Source organism: Sarcophilus harrisii, chromosome 1 (assembly GCF_902635505.1).
Source record: "Sarcophilus harrisii chromosome 1, mSarHar1.11, whole genome shotgun sequence".
In the NCBI taxonomy this organism is placed as follows: Eukaryota; Metazoa; Chordata; class Mammalia; order Dasyuromorphia; family Dasyuridae; genus Sarcophilus; species Sarcophilus harrisii.
Window position 1 is genome coordinate 675770543 of NC_045426.1, and position 26152 is coordinate 675796694.

At 49.9% G+C, this 26152-nt stretch overlaps 1 protein-coding gene across 2 annotated transcripts in view; it reads right to left on the reverse strand.

Annotated features, from left to right (window-relative positions):
• Positions 1-2603: 2603 nt before the first annotated feature.
• ULK1 (unc-51 like autophagy activating kinase 1) overlaps positions 2604-26152 on the reverse strand; it is a 50362-nt gene continuing 26813 nt past the window's right edge. Inside the window, exons 10-29 of one of the 2 annotated variants that reach the window (XM_031948385.1) lie at positions 25841-25923; positions 22995-23045; positions 22830-22915; positions 22263-22419; positions 20976-21036; positions 20515-20604; positions 19694-19825; positions 18130-18275; positions 17626-17724; positions 15593-15855; positions 15228-15418; positions 14511-14620; positions 14259-14402; positions 12419-12463; positions 11474-11664; positions 9954-10132; positions 9683-9801; positions 8168-8325; positions 6086-6221; positions 2604-5387 (exon numbers count right to left, since the gene is read on the reverse strand). In XM_031948385.1, coding sequence (XP_031804245.1) covers positions 5332-5387; positions 6086-6221; positions 8168-8325; positions 9683-9801; positions 9954-10132; positions 11474-11664; positions 12419-12463; positions 14259-14402; positions 14511-14620; positions 15228-15418; positions 15593-15855; positions 17626-17724; positions 18130-18275; positions 19694-19825; positions 20515-20604; positions 20976-21036; positions 22263-22419; positions 22830-22915; positions 22995-23045; positions 25841-25923 — 2497 coding nt within the window. In that variant the 3' untranslated portion in view covers positions 2604-5331. The remainder of the gene's footprint in view (positions 5388-6085; positions 6222-8167; positions 8326-9682; positions 9802-9953; positions 10133-11473; positions 11665-12418; positions 12464-14258; positions 14403-14510; positions 14621-15227; positions 15419-15592; positions 15856-17625; positions 17725-18129; positions 18276-19693; positions 19826-20514; positions 20605-20975; positions 21037-22262; positions 22420-22829; positions 22916-22994; positions 23046-25840; positions 25924-26152) is intronic. The other variant, XM_023496950.2, reaches the window with a different exon arrangement.

Consider the following 26152-nt stretch of genomic DNA (forward strand, 5'->3'; position numbering starts at 1 on the left):
AGGGTCATTTAATTCAAGACAAACTTCAGGCTTGTGGAACCAACCAGATCAGCATTTTTTAACAGACACTGGAATGATGGGGAGGGAGGGTGTGGGCTGGGAGATCAGAGTTCAGAATAAAAAGAAAACATAAACATGAAATTCTTCTCTCCTCAAGGGACAGATTCAAGGGTTCAAAGCAGATTTCTCAAATCAAAGGCAGAGTTGAATGTTTAAGGGTGTTTTCTCTGATTCTCCAAATAAAGCAACTTCAGAATCAGCCTTTGTGATTCAGCCAGAGGAATTGGGGGATTGGGGAGGGGGCATAAAGATACCAGAACCCAGGAAAGGGCCTTGACTTTGGGAGGGTCTAGAACAAGAGGAGGACAAGGTAAACCTTTTTTCTATAGGAAAGAAAAATACCATCTAAGGGCCATATCAAGGCTAACTGTAAAGCAAGTTGTTATTTTAATAATCGTTCCTGTTTATAGACTTTTCAAGTCTGTAAAGTGCTCTTTACATATGGTAACTCACATGAGCCTCATAACAACCCTATTATTATCAACCCCATTTTACAGATGAGGAAACTGAGATTGCTGACCCATCAAGGGTCCACAGTTAGCTGAGGCAGAATTCAAACTCAGATCTTTCTGTTACTCCATTTCCAACTTTGGGCATCTTTACTGCTTATCCCCCAGACTTGGAATGTTTCTCTTCCTCATCTCCATCTCCTGACTCCCTCCAAACCTCTAATGGAGCATATGGGGGGTTTAAGGAGGACTAGCATCCCTTTTGGCAGCTGCTCCACCAACTTGTCTCCTGGCAGCTCTCCCCTGGGGCTCCAAGAAGCTGTAGCAGGTGCAGGGGCCACAACCCTTAGATGGGCTTGAGGGTAACCAGGCGATGAGTTAGGGGGATTTCTATCTCGAGCAAGCAAAGACTTCTGGGGCCAGAGGATGAGGGGATGGGAACAATTTGTTCCAATGGCCACTAAAGCGGTGGGAGCAGTTACTGGGGCGGATTTAAGCTTGGTCAAGCCATTCAAGATAGCAAGGTCATCCCACTGCATCCCATTGTCAGTCTTAGTACCGTAAAATAGTATTTACTGAGGGGGCAGCTAGTGGATAGAGCCCCAGCCCTAAAGTCAGGAGGACCTGGGTTCAAATCTGACCTCAGACACTTAACTGTCCTGGCTGTGTGACCCTGGGCGAGTCACTTAATCCCGATTGACTCAAGGGGGAAAAATAGTATGAGTAATGTCGTTTGACTCAATTATAAATTAGGTTCAAACGAGCTGCAGGACTCTTTCAGTCTTCAAGGTCCAGTGACAAGGCAAAGTCAATGAAGAAGGGGTATAAAATAAGCAAGCAGCTAGGATGACTAGACCTAAGGGTGCCTAGAAGGGAGTCATGTGTAAGAAAACTGGAGAGGAAGGTTCTAAAAAACTCTAAATGCAAAACTGGAATTTTTATTTCATATTAGAAGTAACAGAACCACTGGAGTTTATTGAATATGTGGTTCAATTGATCACAATTACCTCCCCCTCCAAAAAAATCACTTTGGTGGCCCTATGGAAGACAGATTGGAGAGGGGAAGTTTTATTTTAAACTAGAGGTAACAGGGAACCATTTAAGTTTGAGTAGAGTATGTATTTCAATTGACAACTTTAGAAAAAAAAAATCACAATTGCCTTCCCCTCAAAAAAAGAAATAATGGTGGTGGTCTATGGAGGATAGATTGGAGAGGGGGAGTTGCATTTTATACTAGTGATAACAAGGAACCATTAAAGTTTGAGTAGACTATGTATTTCAATAGATAACTTTAAGAAATCACAATTGCCTCTCCCTCCAAAAAAAATCATTTTGGTGGTCCTATGGTGGATAGATTGCAGAGGGGAGAAAGATGAGGGAGCCCAATAGGGAGGCCACGGCAGTTATCCAGGGAGAGAACATGAGTGCTGGGATCCAACATATTCAGAGGCAAGTGAATACAGAACATAATTCAAAATAGATATTGTTGGGGGCTAAGGATTAGGAGGGGAGCGCTAAAGAAATCGGGAAAGGCCTTTTGAAAGATTCGGTGCTTTAGCCATCGAAACTTCCCTGGGCATATCACATAACCAGCTCACCCGTTTCCTCGTCTGTAAAACGGGGATAATAACAGGACCTATCATAAATGTAAAGTGCTTTATATAACTTAAAGCAGGATAGTCAGGATGCAATAAGTTATTAAAGAATAGTAGTTGTGCTGTGAATAGTGCAGAGAAAATGAAGTAGTTATTGAGGGAGAATTAATTTATAACTGAACTGATGGGCTATGCCGGGGGAAATGGGAGCCAAGAGTTAAGGATTGATTCAAAGATAAATCTAGGTGGTGAATGGAAGATGGGCGCTCAGGAACTCTTTAAAATGCCTACTATGTGCTATCAAATATTTCACAAATATTATCTCATCTGATAGCCTTGGAGGAAGGTGTTCTTATCCCTTTTTAGAGTTATGGAAACTTAGTTACTTCCCCACCAAGCTGTCAGCAGGGATGAAGGCCAGACGGGTAATATTTGATAAATGCTCATCATCATACAGCTAGTGTGGGAGGACACTGCAGTCTTAAAATACACAAGCCTCCAACAATTTCAAATCAGTTTATTTACTTAAATTGATATTACACAATTTAAAGAAAAAAAAAAGGGGGGGGTAGGAATCACACAAACAGAACCTTAAAAAAAACACAACAAACACATATCAGGCATTAATTACCGTAAAGAATAACAGGATGTCCTTTTCACGCAATCCTGAAGCTATGCATTCATCATTAGGCCGAGGGCTCTCAAAACCTATTAAGACACTAGTTAACACACAAATGTGGCCACAGACACAACTCTGGAAAATGGAGGATGCCAGTAACAATCTCCGCGTCGTGTTTCCCTGTGGAGATTTGCTTGCATTCCGCGATGGGGAACAAAGCAAGAAATCGGAAATCGGCAGGGAAAGCGTTCCTTAACACACTACATGCAATTTGGTGAAAATGTTGCCAAGGTTATGGCAAAGGAAAGAGTGCCCGCCCCCTCCCCCAATCCAAGCAGTGGCAAACAATTTCAAGTATTGAGAAAATGTGTGCAGAGATACATGTATGTGCATGTACATACACACTTATGTGAATCATATATACATATATGCATGTGTGTATATATATATACACATATAAAATTTGTAAACCACTTGTGGGGGAAGGCAATGGGTCTATCTATAGGTTGAATGGGGTTCTCTTGTGATACATTCAAGTAACTTGAAGCACAGATGGGAAATGGGTTCCAGGTTGACCAACTCATGGCTTTATCTCAAGCACACAATGGGCCCTATACCTGAGTTGGGGTCTCCTGCCTTTCAGGACTGTGGGGGAGGCCCCACTATATGCCCGAGATGGGGGTCTCCAAGAAACTGGATTTGTGGGTTGGGGAGAGGCAGGAGACCCAGGCCATGCTCATCATATTCCTATCAACTGGCTCCTGACAACCCCTAAAAGTTGAAGGGCCCCATGAGAAGGTCTGTCAGTGAATTTGTTCCTGGAAAGCAAGGCAGGAAGGTCCCCTATTTGAATGTTAGGGCCAAACATAGGCTTTAGGGAAGTTTCTTGCATATATTATTTTTTAATGGCACAGAAAGTGCAAACCCAAACCCCATCCTGTCATGTCTGGAGTCGCAAGCGTCCGCGGACACGAGGTGGTCTTTAATGCCCCCTCCTTCCAGACATACACCCCAAGGTTCAAGAGCCCCTCAGGGGCTCACACAATACTGCTGCCAGGACCCTGTGTTCAGAGAAGACCTGAGAGACCACGGAGCTCACAACCGATGGACATCCTCCGTTCCACTCATGCACCCATGGCCAGTCACACGAAGAAAAGCACATAAACAGCCATTCACCCATGGCATCATTTTGGCTCCAAAGTCTCATCAGAAAAGAAACATTGAGCTTTCCCTCACACAATCACACAAGCACCCACACACACCTAGCCCCCACCCAAACCCCACCCAACAACAACAACAACAAAAACACAACTCTCTATATAAAGTTTTTTTCTTTAAAAAGAAAAACAAAACACTTTTTTTTTTTTTTTTAGGTCTGAAGTGTGTGAGATTTTTCAACGTCTGTTCTGAAATTAGAAAGCCTGGAGGCTTTATATTCATACTGTCTGTCCTTAAAAGAACATTAAATTAAAAGGACTGTATCTTTTCTCTTGGAACGGCAGGTCCCAAGCTGGCACATTGCGGTGCTGCATCTGTTGTTTCCATCACAAGTACAGGATACAGTTCTGTTAAATACACACAACATACACACACTCACACACACATATTTATATATATATATGTATATATATACACGCTCGTAGTGCAATATAGTAACTGGGGTGTGAGGGGAGGAAGGGGGAAGAGGACGACAGTTTTTTCTAGCAGTCAGTATGGTTGTGGGGAACCCGGGAGGCGTGATCAAAGGTCCTCCTCTCCAACCACGGTGTGTAAAGTGCTCCTTCTGATTCACAAAGCTAGTGTGAGTTGGCTGTTTAATTTTTAAATCCCCCTAAAAGTCAGATTAAAAGCAAGAGATGACGTGCATTCTCACTTGAGCGTGTTGAGCACGAAGCCACTGAGAATGCGCACATTTTGGCATTAAGAGATCCAGCACACAGAAATCATCCAAGTTCTCCCAGCGAAGTCGGGCCTTAGGCTTCCCCACCCACCCTGGGCGGCTCCAGCCCGGCCAGCTGCAGGGTGCGAGGTTGCTACTGGAGTGCCAGGTGCGGGCAGAGACATTTTGGAAAGTGATCGACTGGCAGAAAGCAGGGGGAAAGGGGGGAGGGAGAGAGGGGTGGGAAAAGTAACTGGCCTGATGTCAGGGTTTCATGCTTAGGGTCCCCTCCTTGTGTCTCCGTGTCCACTGCCCGCAACGGACACGGCATCGGCGGGCCCCGATCCCTGGAAATGGTAAGAGTTAGTAACGTAGCAGCTTGACTCTCTTCAAAGGACGAGGGACAACGGGGACGGAAGTTCCGTGGTCTCCCCAGGGAGAGAGAAGACCTCCCCCATCTCTGGCCGGCCGAACCCGTGGGGCTGAGTGCGGTCACTGCAGTTCTCCGTCGCTGTTCCAGGGAGAGAGGCAGAGGTCCCAGGGCTCCCGACGTGGTGCGTGCGTTCTTGGAGACAGATCCAACAGCTTCTGTCCTGACAAGTATGTCCGGCCCAGGCTGTGTGCCGGGAGCCGGGCCACAGGGGCTGAGCCACAGGGGCCGAGCAGGCGGGCGGCCGTCCCGCAAAGTGTAAAGGGCTGGTGGGCGGGCAGGAGGAGCCGTCTGGGGGCTCAGGCACAAAGGCCAGACAGCAAGGCCGAGAGTCTCCGCTCAATGCACATCTTGCCTGTGGTGGGGGGGAAAGGGAGAGTGGAGACTATTACTGGGAAGGGATAAAGAAGGGCTGAAGGATGTTTGTGGAAATATCTATAGGGAAAGCACACACGTTTAACATATATTAGGGGAAGGAGGGGGAAAATTAGAACACAGGGTTTTGTAGAGATGAATGTCAAAAAATTATCCATGTATATTTTGAAAATAAAAAGCTATAATTTAAAAAATGAATGAATGAATAAAAAGAAATTTAGTTTAATGTGAAAAAAGGGCTAAAACATTCAGCGGGCGATGTCCCTGACAGCCCACGTGTACAAGGGCACGTTCCCCAAAAGGGAGATTGTGCGCCATCTGGTTAGAATGGATGATACGTACAGGGGAAACTGTTAAACGGTAGCCACTGATTGTCTCGGGAGCTGGTGGGGTCATCTTGGGTCAGAGGGAAGTACGAGGGAGCATGAGTGGGAATGGATAGTCAGATGTCCCTTCCAGATTTAATTATACTGTCTATTCTAAGTTAACCGGGCAGGGCTGTCTTCCCGTCCCCTCGGAGTCCGGGGATTGCTCTGGGAGGACCGTAAGCCATTGTGGTCATGGCACTAAACTTGGACTTGGGCTCCAGGTCCTGCCTAAGCTTCTCATCCTGGTCCAGAGCCGAGCCTTAGATGGGCGCTCAAGGCTTGGCCGGGGCCTGCTCGGCAGTTAACTCACATTTGCTGATGTTCTCGACATCCGCCTGCTCTGTGAGGATCTGCTGCAGGCCCTCCATGAGCAGCAAGGCCTTGTGGTAGCGCTGGACGCAGTCTTCGCGGTGGTGGAACATCTCATCCAGGGCGGCAGAGCGCACCTATGGGAGGGAGGCAGGGATGGGTGAGGGACGGCCTCCCCGTCGGCGGTCCCCCTTCTGGAAACCTTCGGGGAGGGAGCATCTCTCCCCAGTGCGCGGACGCGCCGCAGCCAGAGCTGCCGTTTCTATCTTCATCTCACTGACCCCATTAATCCATCCTGACCCTCCAGCAGCGACAATGAAGTAGGAAAGCTTCTCACCACTGGGAAGCTGGGGCTGGACCCCCATCAGTAAAGGTCACTTAAAAGCTGCCTCCTACATAGTAATTTATTTTTATTTTGGTCCCTGGGATTTAGCAGTGGAAATTCTTGGATGAGGAAACTTTCCACCAGAGAAAGATTGACACTTGAGTCACTACAGTCCTGTAGTTATGCAACTCTCAGGAGCTTTATGTCAGCACTGGAACCCAGCTCCTTCTGCCTCTGAGGGCAGCTGTGCATTCATGGCTTTGAGGGCAGATGTCAGGGGATTCTTAGTCAAGGTGGACTATAAGCTCTAAGGCAGGGATTCTCAACCTTTTTAAATAGGGGGCCAGTTCACTGTCCCTCAGACTATTGGAGGGCCAAACTATAGTAAGAAACTTCATAGTCCTGGGTGAGGGGGATAAATATCCTCAGCTTCTGCATCTGGCCATGGGCCGTAGTTTTGAGGACCCCTGCTCTAAGGATTCTCTAAACTTATGTCTGTTGTGATGGAGAGAGCACTATGGGGCCTGAAAGTGGATCACAACACAGTATTTTCACCTTTTTCGTTGTTTGATTTTTTTCTTTTTTATCTGATTTTTCTTGTGCAGTGGAAATGTGTAGAAAAATTACATTTTTTTTTTAACATATATTGGACTACTTGACATCTAGGGGAAGCAATGGAGAAAGGGGAGAAAAAAATGGACTATATAGTTTTGTAAGGGTCAATGTTGAAAATTATACATGTTTTTGTTTTTTTTGGTTTTTTGATTAAAGCCTTTTATTTTCAAAACATAGTAGATAATTCTCATCATTCACCTTTGTAAAATCTTGTGATTCAAATTTTTTCCTTCCCTTCCCCACCCCCTCCCTTAGACAGCAAGTAATCCAATATGCTAAACACATGGATTCTTCTTTACATATTTCCACAATTATTATGCTGCTAAAGAAAAATCAGCTCCCGTTGGATTTAACATATTCTTACCATGTTTTAACATATATTGGATTATTTGCCAATTAGGGGAGGGGGTGGGGGAAGGGGGAAATTTTGGAACACAAGGTTTTGCAAGAGTCAGTGTTGGGAAATTACCCAGGCATGTTTTGAAAACAAAAAACGTTAAATAAAAAATTTCCTCGGGGGGGGGGAGAATCAAAAAGGACAAAAAAAATGAGAAAAAACAAAATGCAAGCAAAAAAACCAAAAAGTGTGAAAACACTATGTTGCAGTCCCCACAGTTCTCTCTCTGGATGAAGACTGGAACTGGCCTGAATCACTTCCTATGCATGCATAGTAGGGGCTTAAACATCACTGTTTCTTAAGGGTAAAATGAGACAGTGCCCATGACACTTGCATACCTCAAGGCAGCACTCCACAGGATAGACCCAAAGTCTTACAGTGGTTTGTTTTGGTTTCGTTTTTTTGTTTTTTTTGGCTGAAGCAATTGGGTCACATACTTAGGAAGTGTTACATGTCTGAGGTCAGATTTGAACTAGGGTCCTCCTGACTTCAGGGCTGGTGCTCTGTCCACTGTGCCCCCTAGCTGCCCCCCACCTTACAGTAGTTTTAAGCCATGACAACTGTGCAACATTACAGAAAGGTGCTGGCCCAGGCCGGCCAGGTTTGGACACAAAGCCAAGGCCCTCAGAGAGTAAGCTGGCCAGCTTCCCGGGGCTCAGACCCTCCAGACCCAGGGCCCCGTAACTATGGAACCCCCCCGAGGACACCCCTCGTGCAGGGCCCAGATCTGGGCGGGAGCCCTGTACCATCTGCACGGCGTAGTTGAAGATCAACTTCTCGGCAGTGATGCTGTTGATTCGGTCCATGAGCTTCTGCTTGTCCAGGAAGAATTTCTGCAGCTGCAGGTTCAGGCAATGGCAGGAGGACACACTTGACTTGTAAAGCTCATTCAGTTTCCGCACGACTGCAGCCAAGGAAGTGGGGGACGGGGAGGGGGCCAGGTCAGAGCCGGGCCCAGACCAAGCACAAGGCCCCTCTCCCCCAGGACAGCGGGGTCCCCTCTGCTCTGGGTCACATCCCCCGACCCTTCTGCCAGATGCAACCACATGTTGCAGGAGTGGGGGGGGGGGGCATGGGAATGGCGGGTCAGAGACAGAAATGGAGAAAGACACAGAGAGTGAGAGGCAGGTGGGAGAGAGAGAGTGTGTGTGAGTGTAAGTGTGTGTGTGTGTGTGTGTGTGTGTGGAAGAGAAGGATGGAGGGGAGGGAAGGGGAGGAGAGAGAGAAAGAGAGATAAGGGAGGAAGAGAGACAGTCTGTGTGTGAGAGTGTGAGAGCTCGGGGAAGGTTCTGACTCAGCGGGCCCCACCTGGCCCTGCCAGGCTGCTGAGAGTGGATTGGTGGGAGCCGGCATGGTGTGATGGAGACACAGGCTCAGCCCAGGCTCTGGAGTCTGTGCCAGGGTAGTGAGAGCAGGATCACATTTGGAGGCGAGGAGAGGCCGGGCCAATGCACCAGCAGCCCCCAATTTCTTTCTCCTGCTCCCAGAGCTGTACAGACGGGCTTATCTTTGGACTGAGAATCTACACTCACAACATGCCTCCATTCACTTTTTGGAGGTGGGGAGCTATGGGTGTGGAACACTACATGCTCCACCACACTGAACTGCCCTTTCCCTTCTTTCTTTCTAACTTGCTGTAAGTGAGAGGAGGAGGAGGAGGGTGGGATATACCGGGGAATGGAAATGAGGGACGGGACTAGGCTGACTGCCCAGTGCCTCTGAATCAACGATCTCTGCATGTAGCTGGAGACCTGCACAGAACCGCCCCAGCACCTGCCAACTGTAGTTCTGAGGGAGGAGAGCCTCTCCTGGGGACTCCTGACTCCTCCCGAGAAGCAGAGGGCTCTGTGAGCTGTTAGGGAGAGCTCCGTGTGCAAACACGCTCCAGGGGCGGCCCTGCCTTCCAGGGGGTCTCCCACCGCAGTCATTCAGTGGCTGTCGCTAGGACTGAGCTCCCACAGCTGGGATGGGAAGGGGCTGGACTCAGAGCGTTTCCACCTCTGCATCAATGGCCCGGGGGATGGCAGCACCCCAAGTCAACCTTGTCTGTAACCCTTCTCTGTAATCTGTACTAGACAATCTTGGAGGTCTCTACCACCTTTGGGCCCCAGCCCTGTTCTCCCATGAGTGAGCGTGCCCACTGGCGGGCCTGGGCAAGTCCATCACGGTCCCCTTCAAGCCCACGGCCCTCTACTCCCATGTGCCCGCTGGGGTGGGTCCCCTCCAACCTTCCCCGTGGGGTGGAGGGCATGGGGCCTTACCCTGCTTGACGGTGGAGGACAGGCAGAGTTTCCCAGCCTTGATCTGCTCGATGGCCGTCTGCAGCCCAGAGGAGAGCAGCTCGGCCACCTTGAGATACAACACCAGCTGCTCTGCGTAACTGTGGGCAAAGAACGAGAGCGCTGCATGAACCCGAGTCTGCCGCCCAGATCCGGGCTAGAGCAGCGCTCAGTGTGTGACAGAGCTCTGCCCACCGGGGGGATGCACATGCCCGGGGGTCCCCAGCCTCGCCTCCCCCCCAGGAGCGCCCACCTCCACTCTCGGCTCAGCAGGCTGATCTGGTCGGCCACAATGCTCTCCTGCAGCTGGTACTCGGAGGCCATGGAGCTTCCCACGTCGCCCGTGCTGCCCTTGGCGGCGGCCATCTCCATGACGCAGTGGACAAAGGCCAGCGTGAATCGGAGGCTGCGGAGGATGTCCGTGTGCTCTTGCTGCAGAGAGAAATGGGGCTGTGCTCAGGAAGGAGGCGAGGGAGCTGCTGAAGCAGCAGCCCCGGGGCCCAGGGACGCCTTCTGTAGGAAGCCTTCAACACCTGCCCTCATACACCCAATCGGAACAATCTCCCACAGGGCATGGGGCCCATCCACAGCATCCACGGGGAGGAAAGCTTAGGCCCCGGCCCCACGGAGACCAAGGGGAGGAAAGCTTGGGCCCCAGCCCGGCAGATACCAAGGGGAATTCTGAGCACTCCCTCTTGGAGAGTGCCCTTTTTGCTCTGGCTTCCTTCAAGCCTAGGCTGAAGCATTATTTTGTTTTTAAGTAATAAACTCATTTAGTTGAATTTCATTAGTGTTTTATTTTCTAAATACACGTTAAGTGGGCAGCTAAATGGTGCAGTGGGTAAAGTGGGTAGTGGCCCTGACGTCAGAAGGACCCAAGTTCAAATCGGGCCTCAGACACTTAACTCTTCCTGGCTGTGTGACCCTGGGCAAGTCACTTTACCCCAACTATCTCAGCAAAAAAAATAAAACAAACCAAAAAAAAAAACCACACGTAAAGTTTTGAACATATTGAATGACTTGCCATGTAGTGGAGGGGGTGGGGGAAAGGGAGGGAAAAAATGTGGAACACAAGGTTCTTGCAAGGGTCAATGTTGAAATCTATCCAATTATTTTCAAAATAAAAAGCTAAAATAGAGTCTGTCTAAATATCTAAAATTACCCGAATAGCCCATGCACGTTTTAATAAAACAACAACAACCAACCTAAAACTAAATTTAAAAAAGAATGTAAGCCAAAAGGAATGAGTGGCTAGCCAGAGTACGGGCATCTATTGGGACTGGTCCTCAGAGCATTTCTGAGGGAACCTGAGTGCTGTGGGGAAGGTCGGGGGCCCCAACCACCTTTTCCAGGTCACAGAGGACATGTTAAATGCCCCACTTCTATTAGTAACCCTCCTCTCTTGTGACTGAAGAAAGCCAAGGTGTGGAAGGAGAATCTGGGCTGGGGGCTGGCCAGCTCCCAGACTCCTCCCAGACAAGCCAAGGGAAGGCAGGTCTCGAGCTGGCCCTGGGAATTGCCCTTGGGACTCCCCTCCCCCCAATTACAGGATTAGACAGATCTGGGAGGATGGATAAAAATACTCTCCCTCCCTCCAGGGAGAAAGCTGCCGGACAGGGAAGATGAGAATTTCAGGCGGAATCCAGCCAGAGCAGCTTGTTCTAAATTAAGCATTTTCTCTCCCTCTCCCCCCTTTCCTTTTTCAAGGTGATTTACTCTCTCCCGATCTCCCCCCACCCACAGATGTGCAAACTCTCAGGCTTGCGGCCTCACCTCCATGAGTGTCTCCTCAGGCAGATCCGGGGCCTCGAAGGTCACAGCCCCCTCCAGGTTGGCAGTGATGGGATCGGTGAAGCCATAGCAACGCAGGTTGCCCGGGGCCTCCACTGCCTCGCCCCCTATGCCAGGGATCAGGTGGCGACTACTGAAGGAGCCGCCCGAGCTCTGGGAACTGGAGGAGCCCACTGGTGGAGAGAGGAGGGAGTCCCGGGTGAGGTCCCCAGGGGTGCCCACTAAGGTTCCTAAGCCCACCCTGTCAGACAGAGAAAGTGGGTCACGGGGCTGGGCACAGAGCAGCTGGCCACCAAGCCCACACTGCCTCCAGAGAGTCCAAGGAGCTAAGGCATGGGGGGGGGGAAACCACAGCTACCCTCTCCCTGGCACTGCCACCCACAGTGCCAGCGTTTCCTTGCCCAGTGACTGTGAGCAGCTGGAGAGGCCCTGGGGAAGCAATGATTGCCCTGTCTTGCCACACAGGGAGACGCCTTGTAGCATTCTTGGGGAGCACATGCCCCACCTCCCTGTCCCAGTGAAGAATCCAGGCCCCCCCAAGTCCCACCATCCTTCCCCACCCACCCTTTGGATGGCTCTCTGGGGACCAGCCCCAGCCGCTCCCTTTGTACACGCCTTGCCAAATGGCCCCTATCTTTTGTCCTGCTTTCTCCCGTTTCCCTGCTCTGCTTTGTGCCCGGGGAGCTTGGGCCATGTGACAGTATTGCCCATTTCCAAACCACAGCCCCCTTTTTCCAGGGGCCGCTGGAGGCCGAGGGAGGTTGGGGGGAGAGAGCTATGGGTCCTGGCCTGCTAGGAGCAAACTCTGCCACTACTTCAGGTACAGACTCGTGCCTCCCAATGGGCAGGGGCAGAGGCGCGGCCTTCCCTGGCATGTTTGGGCATCAGCAGGCGGGCAAAGAGACGCTACTTATTCTGTGGACTCACGGAGGGTATCTGCATGGGTGTGAAGGAGAGGCAGCCAGCAGGGACCTAGGAGAACAATACATTCCCAGAGGGGACATGGAGGTTAACCCAAGGAACTCGAGGGCATAAAAGAGAGGGGCAAGGGTGCCCTGGAGAAGCCCCTTCTCCCAGAGACAGATCAGGACCTGGAGCCCGCGGAGCAGCCCGGAAGGAGCCAGGAGGAGAAGGCCCTGGCCCCCAGAGGAATCAAGAGCCCAGGACAGGAAAGGGACCCTGCTGGTTCTAGAAAGCCCAGGCCACGGCACAAATCCCATTCAATACTGTTTCAGGGCCCTTTTTCAGAGGAGCAGCAGATAATATATAATAATAAGAGCTGGCTTTGCAATATGAAATACTTTCTGGGTTCAAGTTCATTATTTTTTTTCTTTCTTGTTAAAAACCACTCTAAGGTTTTCTTTTCTTTTCCAATGCTTGAGAAACTGGTTTCTCACAACAACCCTGAGAGGTCGGGGTTATTTCATGTATAACCATTTTACAGATGAGGAAACTGAGGTACAAAGCCATCACAGAAGTGTCCCCAAATCCTATCATCAGTCATCAAGAGCTGAAAGATCTATTTCAAACTCCTCATAAGAAAAATGAGGCTGAAACTCAATTCTTCCCAAACCCAGGCCTTAATGAGGTCTTCCTCCCTTCAAGGCTGAGCTCAGGGAACCTCCTGCAGGAAGCCTTTTCAAAGACTCCTAAATCCACTGACATTTTATTCCCTATAGAATGAGTCTATTTGAGGCAAGCTGAAAAACCAGGGGTTGAAGGATGGTCCCTAACCCACAATCTAAATACCAAAAGTTAGATACAAATGGAAAAATGAGCGATTAGACCAGTGGCTGATCCATTGGGGTTTCACAATCTGTCACGGTCCCTACAGGACATTCCAAGTTCAGTAACAATCCACTGGACCCCAAAGTTTAAGATGTCCAGTGTATCCACATCCATTGTATCAGCCCCATTTTCAAACTAAGCGGAGACTCTCTCCATGTAAATGGGATAGCAGAGGAAGGGGGAGGCTCTGAGGGCTGAAGAGGTAGCTACCAAATAACCTTTTTCTTTAACCCCAAATCCCTTTATTGTATCCCTTGAATTTAGGGCCATGTTTAGGGCCAGCAGAAGTTTAATAAATGCTTGCTGGTTGATTTTAAAGGCTGCCAGCAGCTTGTGGGCTGGGAGTCTAAGGCTGGCTTAGTAAAATTTCATTTACCCCCTCAGGAAGTGGAGACAAGAGTCCTTGAACCCCACTGAAGCCCCCAGAGCTGGGATGACCAACCAAAACGTCACCTTAGAGTCTGTGATATTCAGCCAACACCACTGGGAAGCCTCCTCTTGCTTTCAGGGTGACCCCGTTATTCCCCACCACTTCCACGTGGCCAAGCTTTGTGCCGTTGGCCAGACTCGGGCTCAGTGGGCTACCGCCTCCTTCTTGTCCACTTCCAACTATCAAGGAGATTTCTGGAGCGCTTAGCACAGTGCCATTTTACACACACAGGAGGCGTTTACTAAAGGATGGCTTCCTCCTTTCAAGGCTGAGCTTGAGGGAACCCTGCAGGAAGCCTTTTTCAAAGGTTCATTTTATGCTCATTCCTTTACATGCTGCGAACCCCACTATATTACATCTTATATGTGTATCATTTAGACGGCAAACTAAGTTCACACACCTAGAGCTAGAAGAAACCCCAGATCCCAGGCTGACCGAGCTCCCAACAAGCCACAGAAGGGAGACCTGGACCAGAGATTGAAGATGGTCACGACAGCCCCAGCAGAGCCCAAAGCCAGGAAAACCTGAGGTAGCTGCAGCTGCCCTTACCTGAGAACATCCGCGTCCGAGGGACCTGGGGTGGGGTTGTTCCACTGGGAGGGGAGCCCACCGTGAAGATGACAGGGGAGGGGCTGGAGGAGCCCCCGGCCCTCGCCCCAGGGAGCAGATTTCCTCCATAGCCAGCAGAAGGGGCTGTGGGGGAGAGAGGTACAGGTGGGTAAAGACCACGTGCCCAAACACACAGGACACCCCAGCTGGCCGAGGAGCCTCGTCTCGGAGGCCCCGTCCAACCCTGCTCACCGATCTCCATGGGCTTCTCCTGAAGGCTTTCGTTGCTCCCCGTGTCGGGGGCCTGAGACCCAAATGCAGCTTTGAGAAGCAGGTCAGTGAGGCGACCGGTGCTGAGGGACCTGTGGGGATGGGGGGACCAGGATCAGAGCTTGCCAGGGACTGTGCTCGGGGGTCCTGCTAAAACCCCTCACCCAGTATCTTAGTCCTGGGGACCCCAGCAGGTCTGGGTCTATGCTGGACCTCCCCCCTCCCTCCCCACAATTTCTAATTAATCTGCAGCACACACCCGCTGATATCTGACCATACACGGGGCCCATGCTGGCCCAAAGCTTAGGTCCCGGCTCTGGGATCACCGAGGTCTCCCCCTCAGCACCTAGAACGGGGCTGCAGGTACATAGTACGTGACTGGCCTCCCCACTAATGGCTTACATCGAGTCAGAGCTGCCTCCAGGGAGTCCCCTCGGTCTGAGGGAAGACCACTGGGGTCACTGAGAGCTGGACAGGACCTTATTAAGGCCATCCAATCCAACCTTTGTCTCATTAGGAGACAGTCCAAGCAGGGAAGTCACCCAGCCCACCCGTGGCCAGAATTCCCTGGGGCTGAGCACCCACCAAGTGGCAACAGCCTGTGGGAACAGCCCGAGGAGGGAGAAGTTAAAGGCCACAGATATGGGTCGCTATGCATCCAGTGGGGGGGGGGGGTTCTCTCTTCCCCAGCTCCCACACCTGCCAAAGGGTCCCTTGATCTCTTCCACGGGCCTCAGGCCCAGGCTGGGTGGGCTCTGGAAGTGGCCCATCTCCCGGAGGTCGGGCAGAGTCCTGTTCCGTGTGGGGGTGACCACAACCCCTTGGTGGGCGAGGAGAGTGAGCAGGTTCTGGGAACTCGGTGTCTTGGGGAACTCAAAAGCAGGTACAGCCTAGATGAGGACGTGGCAATGTTTAGGTGGAGGGCCTTCCTATTGTTCTCCCCGAAAACTCCAGCCTCCACTTTGTCTCCTCCCCCTTGGAGCTAGGACGGCAAAGTCCGATTACATCCTTCCTTCCACCCCAAGTCCAAGCTCTGCCCGTCCTGCCCGCAAACACCCACTTACCTTGGTGGGAGAGCCCAGGATGGGGGGCAGGGGGTTCCGCTGCATGAAGTCAGGCAGCTTCGGGGATGCCCTGAGGGTCCGGCATGGCTGCAGGCCGTAGTGCTGCTGGGGAGGGCTGGCCTGGGGGTAAGTAAAAGGGGCCACCAGAGGGTCTGTGGGGGGCTTGGGCAATTTGGGCTTCACCACGTGCAGGTCGGAGAGGTTGGGGGCGCTGTGCAGACGGTAGCCCAGCCCCTTGGGAGAATGTTCTGGGAGAGAAGCGCCTGAGGAGGAGAGAAGTACAGATTCACCATCTTGTGCAAGAAGGTCCCCTCCTCCAGCTAAACCCGGTTTAACTCAATCTTTCCTTCATTCCTTGGTACGGCAGCCATCCACTGAACCCTAAGTCCCCCCAGTGCAGAAAAATCCAGAATCCCAAGACCCGAGTTTGAGCAGAGCCAACCACTTATGAGACCCTGGGTCTCAGCTTCCCCAGCTGTAAAAACGAAGGAAAATGAACACTAACAGCTATCAGTAAGGTCCTGCCAGGTTACAGAGCTGGGCTGAAATAAGTACGAGCCAAGTCCACAAAATACACACAGGGCCAGGCAGGGCCAAGGGGCAACGGGCTTGGAAAATGTTTGGGGGGAGCAGAAGCTGATGCAACCTTAGATTGCATCATCACGTGTGTCAAGGGAAGAGGGAGGGGATTTGGTAAATATTTTCATTCTCCTGTCTATGCAAAAGCCCATCACATACAAACAATGCCAGTCTGATGTCATTTTTACACTGAAATAAGTCTTCATCCTGCTATCAAGGGATGCAGCTGGTCCTTTGGGACATTCTGACTCTCAGGCTTTTTAGGGTTAAGTCCAAGATGGGGGTGATGATGGTCCCCCTTGTACTCGGTCTTGGTCAGAACAACTTAGAAGTAGCATGTGTCCAGTCTTTTCTTTTAGAAAGGAAATTCACATCCTCCAGAGTAACTGGATGGGCATCTGGGTGGGCACCCAGGGAGGGCATCAAGCATTTGGGAGGAAACCCAGAACCAAACACTTGCTGTGAAGACCAGCCGAAGGGACAGGAAAACTTTAACCTGGAAGTGCTGCAGGGGAGGAGAGGCTAGTTTTCCATGTTTATGGGACAAACTCGGACATCCCATCAGCAATGAGATCCCTGATACTAGTGTAAGAGAATCTGGGTTCAAATCCCAGTCCAAATGCTCATTACCGGTGTGACTTTAGGCTGTTTGAGCTCAAATGCCAACAGAGGGGATTCCTTCTAAATCTAAATCTATGGATAAAGTACTTTGTAAAGTGCCTATTATTAGATCAAGAGTTCTTAAATTTGTCATGTGAAAAAAAAAATTTGGATAAATAAAAAGCAAGATTATTTCAGGAAACATGTAAAAATCTTCTATAAACTGATGTAAAGAGAACAAGAACCCTGTACCCAGTGACAGAAAAACAACTTTAGTTATACTTATCAATACATCAGCCCTAGGAGGCTTATGAAGGCTATCTGCTACCGAAGAATTGCTGTTGCTTGAATACAGACCGAAGTAGACTATTTTTTCACTTTCTTTTTTGATCTTGCACAAAATGACTAATATGGAAATGTTTTACATGACTGCACAAGTATAACCTATATCAGATTGCTTCCTGTCTCATGAAAGGAGGAGGAGAAGGATAAAATTTGGAACTCAAAAAAAAAAATGTTAACAATTATAATCAGGGAAAATAATATCTTATAGATAGAACAACAGTAATAATAATAAATCATTATATATACATTTTTAAAATCTGGATAAGGGCACGTCTGGTTTTCTTTGTAATCCTCTGTATTTGATACATTTAAAATTTGTTTCTAAGAAAGATGGGGTCCAGAGGCTTCATTTACCAGACCACCTGCCCCAGAACACAAAAAGGAAAAGACCGTGGCCTCCCATAATGGGCCTTTTAAGATGAGGGATATCCCACAGGTAGGACCTGTATCTCCCCATCCCAGGGGCAGGTGCTTCAGATTCAACACCCCCTAATTCCCCCAAAACATACCAGGCCTGGAGACCCTGCTGCCACCGCCAACTACACACATCTCGGTGCCTTGCGGGGAGGGTACTCTGCTCTGCCCTGGACGCTCTGGGATGGTTCCAGCTGGTCAAAATCAAAAAGTCACTGTCTTTTCAGAAGGAACAGAAACACCTGACAGCCTCCCAACCCTGAAATAAACTTTCCTGCAAAGTCTGAGCTCAACTGGGGCCTTCTGAGACCTGGGGCAAGCCCCTCCCCCTTGTCCCCACCCATCCAGGTGCCTTTTACGTGTTCCCTCCTTTCAGGGGAATCCTTCCTCACTAAGCCCATCCACAGAGATCACACCACCCACTCATCCTCAGTCTTACACCAGAATAATCCCATCCAGGCTCAAATGTTCCAAAAGGCAGGTACTGAGTGCCACAGTATCAAAATGCCCAAGACAGAGCTCTGTCACCCAGACAGCTGGGACCCCCTGACAGGGCTGGGAGATCAAACAGGGGCCAAGCTTAGAGGGCAGGGACTCACCTTGAGGAGATGGGTTATACGGCTTGGCTCCCCCCAAAGAAGCCTTTCTGGGAAAGGTGGCTCCGTGTTCAGGGAAGAATGGGGGCGAGATCCCCGGCTTAAAGCCCAGAGGGCTGGTACTGCTGGACCTCCGAACCATGCCGGACCTGAGGGGATAAAAGGGTATTGAGATCTTGCCCCAGCCATGCCCCCAGCATGGGGCATGTCCCCCAGGGCAAGAGGGAGGTCTTGAGGGTCCAGGCTGGATCCTTCCAAGGCCCCTAGGAGCAGGGCTGGATCAACTAGAACCCCACATTTTCTTCCTTTTGGGGAAGAAGTACAAACATATTCTAGCTCCAAGCAATACTTGTCTCAAGGCTGTTAAAGAGGTAATGGGATATTATTGATCTATAAAAAATGATGGACAAGCAGATTATAGAAAAGCCTGGAAAAGATTTACAAGAACTGATCTGAGTGAAGCGATCAGAACCAGGAATACATCGTACACAATAACAGCAAGAATGTGCGATGAACAACTCTGAAAGACTTGGCTGTTCTCAGTGAGTGGTTCAGTGATCCAAGGCAATCCCAATAGACGAAGGAAACTGAATGCAAATCAACACATGCTATGTTCCCTTCTTTTTTCTCTCTCATGGTTTTTCTCTTCTGCTTTGATTTTTTTCCTCTCTCAATATGATTCATAAGCAATGTGTTTTAAAGAATAAATTAATAATATTTTTTTGAAAAAGATGTTGAAGAATATTGAGAATATGACCACTCAAACCCTATCCATTGTCAGGAGCCTCCAAGTCTGAGCCCTGGCTGATATCCTCCCTAATCAAAATTTCTTTACATGTGACAATGCAGCAGGAAGACAGTCTTGTCTCCAACACCTAGAGGTTGGGTGCCAAGCTCTCAGAGCCCAACTAAAACCTCACCCTTTACTGGAAGCGTTCCCGAGTCCCTTCAATGAGCGATCTCTCTCTACATTTATCTGGCCTACAGGCTAGCTTTGGACAGAGGAACTCGCATATCCCCCATTACCCAGAAAGCTCCTTGAGGGCAGCTACTTTTATTTTTTGCCTCTTTTCATTTCCCCATTACCCAGCCCAATAGATACTTAGTAAAAGTTTGCTGATTAACTGTTTCCTCCCAGAAGGATACAGACTCCTTGAAGGAAGGGCCTGGCCCTGGATAATAGAACTTAGTACTTAATGAATAATTTAATTCTGATTTAATACTTGTATCTTCATCGCAACCACAGGGCCCCTAACTGCCCTTGGCACACAATAAGCTTCATAAATGCTATTCCCTTCCACTGTGTTTCTTCTCCTGGGATAAGGCAGGAAGCCCCCCAGACTGCATCAGCGCACCCGGTAACAAAGTCCTGGTTCTGACCATCTCTGCCTCGCAGCCTCGGGTTCCTAAAAAAGGCACAGTGACTGTTGCCTTGTGACTCCTGACAGAAATGATCCTGGGACAGGACTATCATGACTCTCATTCTGTTCCTGGAATTCCACAACACAAAGTGACAGCCTGGAACAGGCCCTGGGAGCTCGGCCCTGGCCCTCGGCCCAGCACTCACCGTGGAGTCGGCGGAGTGTACTGGTTGGGGGACTGGAGGTTCTGCTCGATTCTCCTGTAGTTCTGGATCTGAGTGGGGACGGGGATAGGGACGGACGGACCATATCTGCTGCTGGAGAAACCGCTGGGTCGGCTGGGGTGGGAGAAGGCAAGAGAGACAGAAACGTTATGGGGCTGGAATGAGGAAGACCCTCCTCTTCCTCCCTGAGCAGCCCCCTCTGGGAGCAGCTTGGGCTCCTTCTGGAAATTTAGCCACCGAGATAAAAGCATCTCCAAGGCTCCTCAGGCAGACGTCCCCTCAAAAGGACCCTATAGGTGAGAGGGCAACAGAGGGAGCCTCCTTATTTCTAAGGAAATGCCACGGGCCAATCCCAGCCCAGCCTCCAGCAGCAGCAACAGCTGGATCTCATCCTGGTCACACACATTCGGGATTTTCCACAATCTGAGCCCCGGGGACTTTTCCCATAAACTGACCCCCATCCTGGGCTTGAGGAATTCCTGGCTCTGACACCATCTGGAATGAATGAACTTCGGTGCTCCCCCCACCCCCAGGGGTAGAGTTCCCAGTTAGAGGCATAAAAAGCCTGCTCTATTAGCAGACTTCAGTGTTGGGGACTGTCCTGGGGTACAGGCGAAGTCATGGGAAGGCATGATGGCAGGATGCCCAGTATGTGGCCCCAAATGGGGAGATCTGTGAAAGCAGGACCACAGGATGGCACTCCCTGAGGAAAGGAGGCTGTCCTCCCATATTCTAGGGGATTCCCACCCACCCTAGCCAAGGACAACCCCCTGACCCACCAACCACACCCCAGAGCCGCTTACCCAGAGGGGCTGGGAGAACCACTGTAGGGGGGCGAGGGAGAAGGCGTCCGTCCCTGGCTCTCCAGCCCAGCTGAAGTGACCAGGGAACTCCTGAAAAGACAAGAAGCCCTCAGGGGCGATGGCCAGGCTGGCAGACCCTCAGCTTCCCAAGGGCAGGCTGCAACTTGGCGACTGAGCCAAGATAGAAAGTGCGCTGGCTTCCAGTCTCCCCACCCTGGTCCCCTCGCCTCTCAGAGCCTCATCTAAAACCCCTTGCCTTGGGATGAAGCTAATTCCAACATGAAATGAACAGAGTTCAGGATCCCCAGGATCCCCAGAGGCGCAGGGATGGGAGGCGGGAAAAAGATCCCTGTCCAGGATCAGAAAGGGACGGAGGGGGAGCCCGTCGCTGGAAGGCTTCAAGCAGGGGCCTGACCACCTGTGGGAGGGATGGGTTGCCAAGGAATGGGGAGGGGGCTTACCCGCTGTACATCAGACTGTCCTGAGGGGCCTTGGCTCCCGCGGCTTCCCCTGGCAAGTCCGCTAGTGTTGGGGAGAAAGAAAAGCTTATTCATGCACATGTTTAACCTTTATTGGGTTACCTGCACTCTGGGAGGGGTGGGGGGGAAGGAGAGAAGGGAGAGAAGAAAATTTGGAACAGCAAGGGTGAATGCTGGAAACTATCTTTGCATGCATTTTGAAAATAAAAGCTATCATTAAACAAATAAAGAAAAGACTTGGGTAGACCTCTGGGGTCCAGACATCTGAAGTCTCCCTGCAACCTTAACATACCCTTACCGTGGTAGCCTGAAACACTATTGGATTCCGATTCCCAAAGCGCACCCTGACCCCTGTCCTACAGCTGCTCGCGAGCCCTCCCTGCCTCCAGGAGTCCTTAGTGGGGCGTTCTCCGAGCTGGTACTGACCCACATGGCCCAGCAGGCCATTCGGGGACACCTCAAGGAATCCGAAAACACTGAATCAGAATGGAACCAGATGAGCTCCCAGCTCTAAGTCAATACTATCATGACCCTAATGACCTAGGTTTGAGTACATGGGAGCAGGGTCCTGGCTGCCACACACTCAGCCAGCTTGGCGTGGAGGGGTGGAGGGGTGCAGAAAGAACCTTAAAACAACAGAGGAACCCAAAGGGCCGTTACTCTACCAGAACCTCATCTCCCAAATACCAGGGTTTGGGACTGGAAGCCAGGGCTTACACTAACTGGCAACTCCTGTCTGACATCCTGGGGCTTGGGCCAGCTCCATCCAAGCCCCGTACTTCCTGTGGTTTCCAGGCTCTGCAATGGGGACTTCCCAGAGATGGGGTGGGGGATGGGGGCAAGTGGAAAGCCTTTAGTCCCATCCAAGGACCATTCAGACAGCAGGAAACGCATGAGAATAAAGACAAGCCCAGGGCAAAGCTGGGATCAAGAAATGGCAAGAAACGACCAGGCTTCTGTCTAAGAACCCAAATGAAACCCAGCCCCAGCAGAGAAATGAACTTAATTTCCCCAAAAGGTCAGATTTGGGTCCAAAGGCCTGTAGTACTCACTACCTGTGTAACCTGAACCAAGTTCTTTCCACAATGGACTGGGTTCCATTCTATATTCCTATGTATCAAGAACCTGACTTGGCAAAGCCAGGAGCCTAGCCCCTGTGCCCCTAAGGGGCAGGGCCAGGACACAAAGAACCCCCCGATTTCCTGACGTTGACATGGCTGAGGAGCCTTGTCCAGAGCCACCCCCTCCACCGTTCATAGCAAGTCTTACTTGGGAACTGGGCCGGGACCATGACAAAGTCATCAGTATCACAGGAAGAGTTCTTGCTGCTGCCGGCCGAGTCCTTGGAGCCGTGGAGGAAGCCTGCAGCATCCGGGGCTGGGGAGGTCAGCGTCTTTTGCAGCTGCTGCTGCATCTCCCCAAGGGACTGCAGGGAAGGAGGGGGGAAGGGCTGGTGAGGAGGGGGGGCTTCCTGAAGTGGGGCATCTGCTTTCATTGGGGGCACCAAAGCAGAGGGATGTCCCAGATCGCCTCGGGAAGAGCCCCACTATTTATCAAATCATTATTTTTTGCCTGAGCACCTGGGAGAGTCACAGTTCTGCTGTGAATTCATGGGGAGCAAGCGCTCTAGAAGCGACTTTGCCCTCTGTAAGTGAAGGGAGCCGGCTCCCAAATCCTGGCGGTAGGAGGCCGGCCCCACTTTTCCAAAGGGACATAATCCGCCCCTCCTTCGGAGGATGGAGTCCGGGACGCCCCGTTTCCCTGGGGCCCCCTGCCCTGCCCTGGCACATTTAACCCCCGCTTGGGGCTGAGCGATCCTGTCGGGGACATACTCACAGGAGGCGAGGCCAGGTGGGAGGTAGAGCTGCTGCTGGAGGAAGAACTGCCCGAGCTGGGGTACGAGGGCATGGGCACTGGGGGAGCTGCAGAGAGAGGGCGCACATCACCAGGGGTCCCCCTCCCAACTCTGGCCCCAGGACCCGGGGAGATCCCCCTACTCACATTTCTTGATGGAGGAGCTTGCGTCTAGGAAAGGGTGATGGAAAAACTCATCTAAAGAAGAAGAGAAGGAAGAATTAATAGGGCAGCCAAGGAAAGCCAGGCCCCAAGCTACTATTTGGCAAACTGGAAGGCAGGGAAGAGAGAGCCGGGCTTGGATTTGTAAAGGGACAAAGTCCTTTGACTCTGGGCACATTCCCCAAGGCCTGGCTCCCTCCTCTGATAGACCAAAGCGCTGGACTCTACTGTCCATCATGGAGCAGGGTCTCCCCAGGAGATACATTCCCATTTATCCAAAGGCCAGAAGGAGGGACACTGTGGCGTCTCCAATAAGCACAGCCAGGGAACGCGAGGATTACCGCGCCAGGAGCAGGAAGGAGCTGGAGCTAGATTTGTAAGACCTGACTTACAGAGCCAGGAAAGCCATGACCACAACATAAGTGGAAAGGAGGAAGTCTGTCCTTAACTAGTCACTTAACAAGTCCTTGCTAAGGCTGCGGACTTGACTCTGTAATTCTAATGACCAAGTTTGTTCCTGAAAATGTATGAGAATGCACACTCCCCCCCTTCCTTCTTTGCATCTTATGTATGTGTTAGACATAGTGTGTATGAGCTTGGCTGGACCATGTTCTTCCCCAGCCTCCACCTTCATTTCCCAGGATCACTTTGAGGATAAAGTCAGCTATTTGTGAATGTGGGGAACAGAATGCTGGGCCTAAAGTCATAAAGACCCGAGTTCATTATAACCCTTTTTGTGGTAAGGGGTCGAGAGATGAAAACAATAAAAATGAAAGATAGATTTGCAGAACAGAATACTCATCACAGCCCTCATTGCTCTGAGGCTTTAAATTTAAAAAAATTTTTTTTTAATTTTGTTTTTTAATTTTTTAATTTTTAAATTTTTTTTTAATTTTAAGCTCTGAGGCTTTAAATTTTTTTTAATTTTGTTTTTTAAATACAGTTTTTAGTTTAGCATCCTTTTTTCCACCTGACCCCCATTTTTTGAATTCTGCATTTTCTGCCACCTGCCTGCCTGTCTCTCCCTCACCCACTGAGAAAGCAAGAAATGTAATATCAATTATTTATTTGAAACCAGACAAAACCTTTTTCCATATTAGTCAAATTGCAAATACAAGAAAAATAAGTAAAATAAAAGGCAATCTGCACTTTGAGCTGCACTCAGATTCCCCTCAGCTCTCTCTCTGGAGCTGAGCATTTTTCATCCTAAATCCTTCTGTGGCTGTAATCAGTCCACAGAATATTATCGATTTAAGGATTATGAAGTACCCCAAGACCCATTTCACAGATGAGATATCTACTTTATTTTTCCAGTATCACATACCATGGGGGGATGTGGGGTTGGGGTAGGTATTACAGGATAGCACACTGGACTTGAGTCAGGAAAACTTTCTTTCTTGTATTAACTTTGTGATTCTGGGCAGCTGACTTACATCATCTGCCTCAGTAAAAAGGGAACACTTAGGGGTGCAGCACCAGCTCTTAAGTCAGGAGGACCCAAGTTCAAATCTGATCCCGGACACTTAACATTTCCTAGCTGTGGGACCCTAGGCAAGTCACTTAACCCCAACTGAATTAGCAGCCAAAAAAAAGGGGGGGGGGAAGCAAGGGGGGCACTTATAAAGGAACCTTTGCAAACCTACAAATGGCAATTAATAAAAAAACCCTCAGGCTGTCCAAAAGGACGCCTTCTACTCCAACACGCTACGTGGGCAGGCAGAGAAATGCCCTCTGAAGCAGAAGCACAATCTACCCTTTCCCCTGCACAACTTCCATCTCTAACACTGCTGGGTGGGCAGGATCCTGGTCTTAAAACTGAGAAGACCACAGTCCAGTTGTAGACAAGACTGGGTATATGGTCATGGGACAAGTCACTTAACTGGTCTGTGCCTCAAGTTGATCCATCTGTAAAAATGGGAAAAATCAGTAATTTCTCTCCCAGGCTCATTTTGAAGATAAAATCAGCTATTTGTGAATATGGGGCAGTGGATAGCACCCTAGGGAATAGAAAACTGAGCCTGAAATCAGAAAGACCCGAGTTCAATTCCAGCCTCAGACACATAATATGCAGATTGACAAGTCACTCCACCTGTTTACCTCAGTTTTCTCATATGTAAAATGGGCATATAATAGCACTTACCTCCCAGGGTTGTTGTGAGGATCAAATGAGTCAATATTTACATAGCACTTAGCACAGAGCCTGGCACAGCGTGTTATATAAATGTTAACTCTGGTGACTTGGGAAACCTCAAAGCACACAGAAACATTAGCTATCATCATCATCATTTCATTTTTGTCTATGCTCCTCTCAACTTGCACAAGACTAGTGCTTACCAAATAAATTCTCGCTCTAAATCCCTGGCCTTTTCCAGGAAAGGACTTTCAAGGGCACCAATAAAACCCAAACTGGACCAAGTACTGGGTCACAGAGGGCATTACAACACCCTACAGCCTGGAAATGAAGATCTTTCCCCTCATCTGGTGTCCCATCCCACCTCCAAAAATAGAAAGGACGAAGTCCATGGCAATAAATCCTCTACCTGCCCCAGGAGCCAGTAACATGCAAGGTGTGCCGGGGACATGATACTTTGAGGATGTGCATGTGGAGGAGAGGGGGGGGGGATCGTCAGGGGCAACAGTCAAGGTCAAGAGGCTTACAAAAACCTGTTCAAAGCATCCTTTTTATTCTAGCCCACAAATATGGCATTGAATTATTTCCACAATACCTTCACCCCACCAGCTGGGAAATCAGTGTACAAGAAGGGGAATAAACAGATTGAGGACCTGTTGGTCTCTCCTTTCCCCAAACCTAGGGCTGTCCTGCCACTTACCAAAGTCCATCCGATCTTTATGGTTCCGCTGAAGAAGGCCCAGAAGCAGCTGTCTCAGGGGACTGGAGGTCTCCCTAGGGATGCTATGGGTACAGAAAAACAAATATATCAACTAAAAAAAAGTGTCTATGAGATATCACATCTCATATCTCATATATTTTGTATCTTGTTCTAGTCATGTCTGACTCTTGGTAACCCCATTTGGGATTTTCTTGGCCAAGATACTGGAGTCGTTTGCTGATTCCTTCTTCAGCTCATTTTACAGATGAGGAAACTGAGGCACACAGGACTAAGTGGCATATCCAAGGTCAC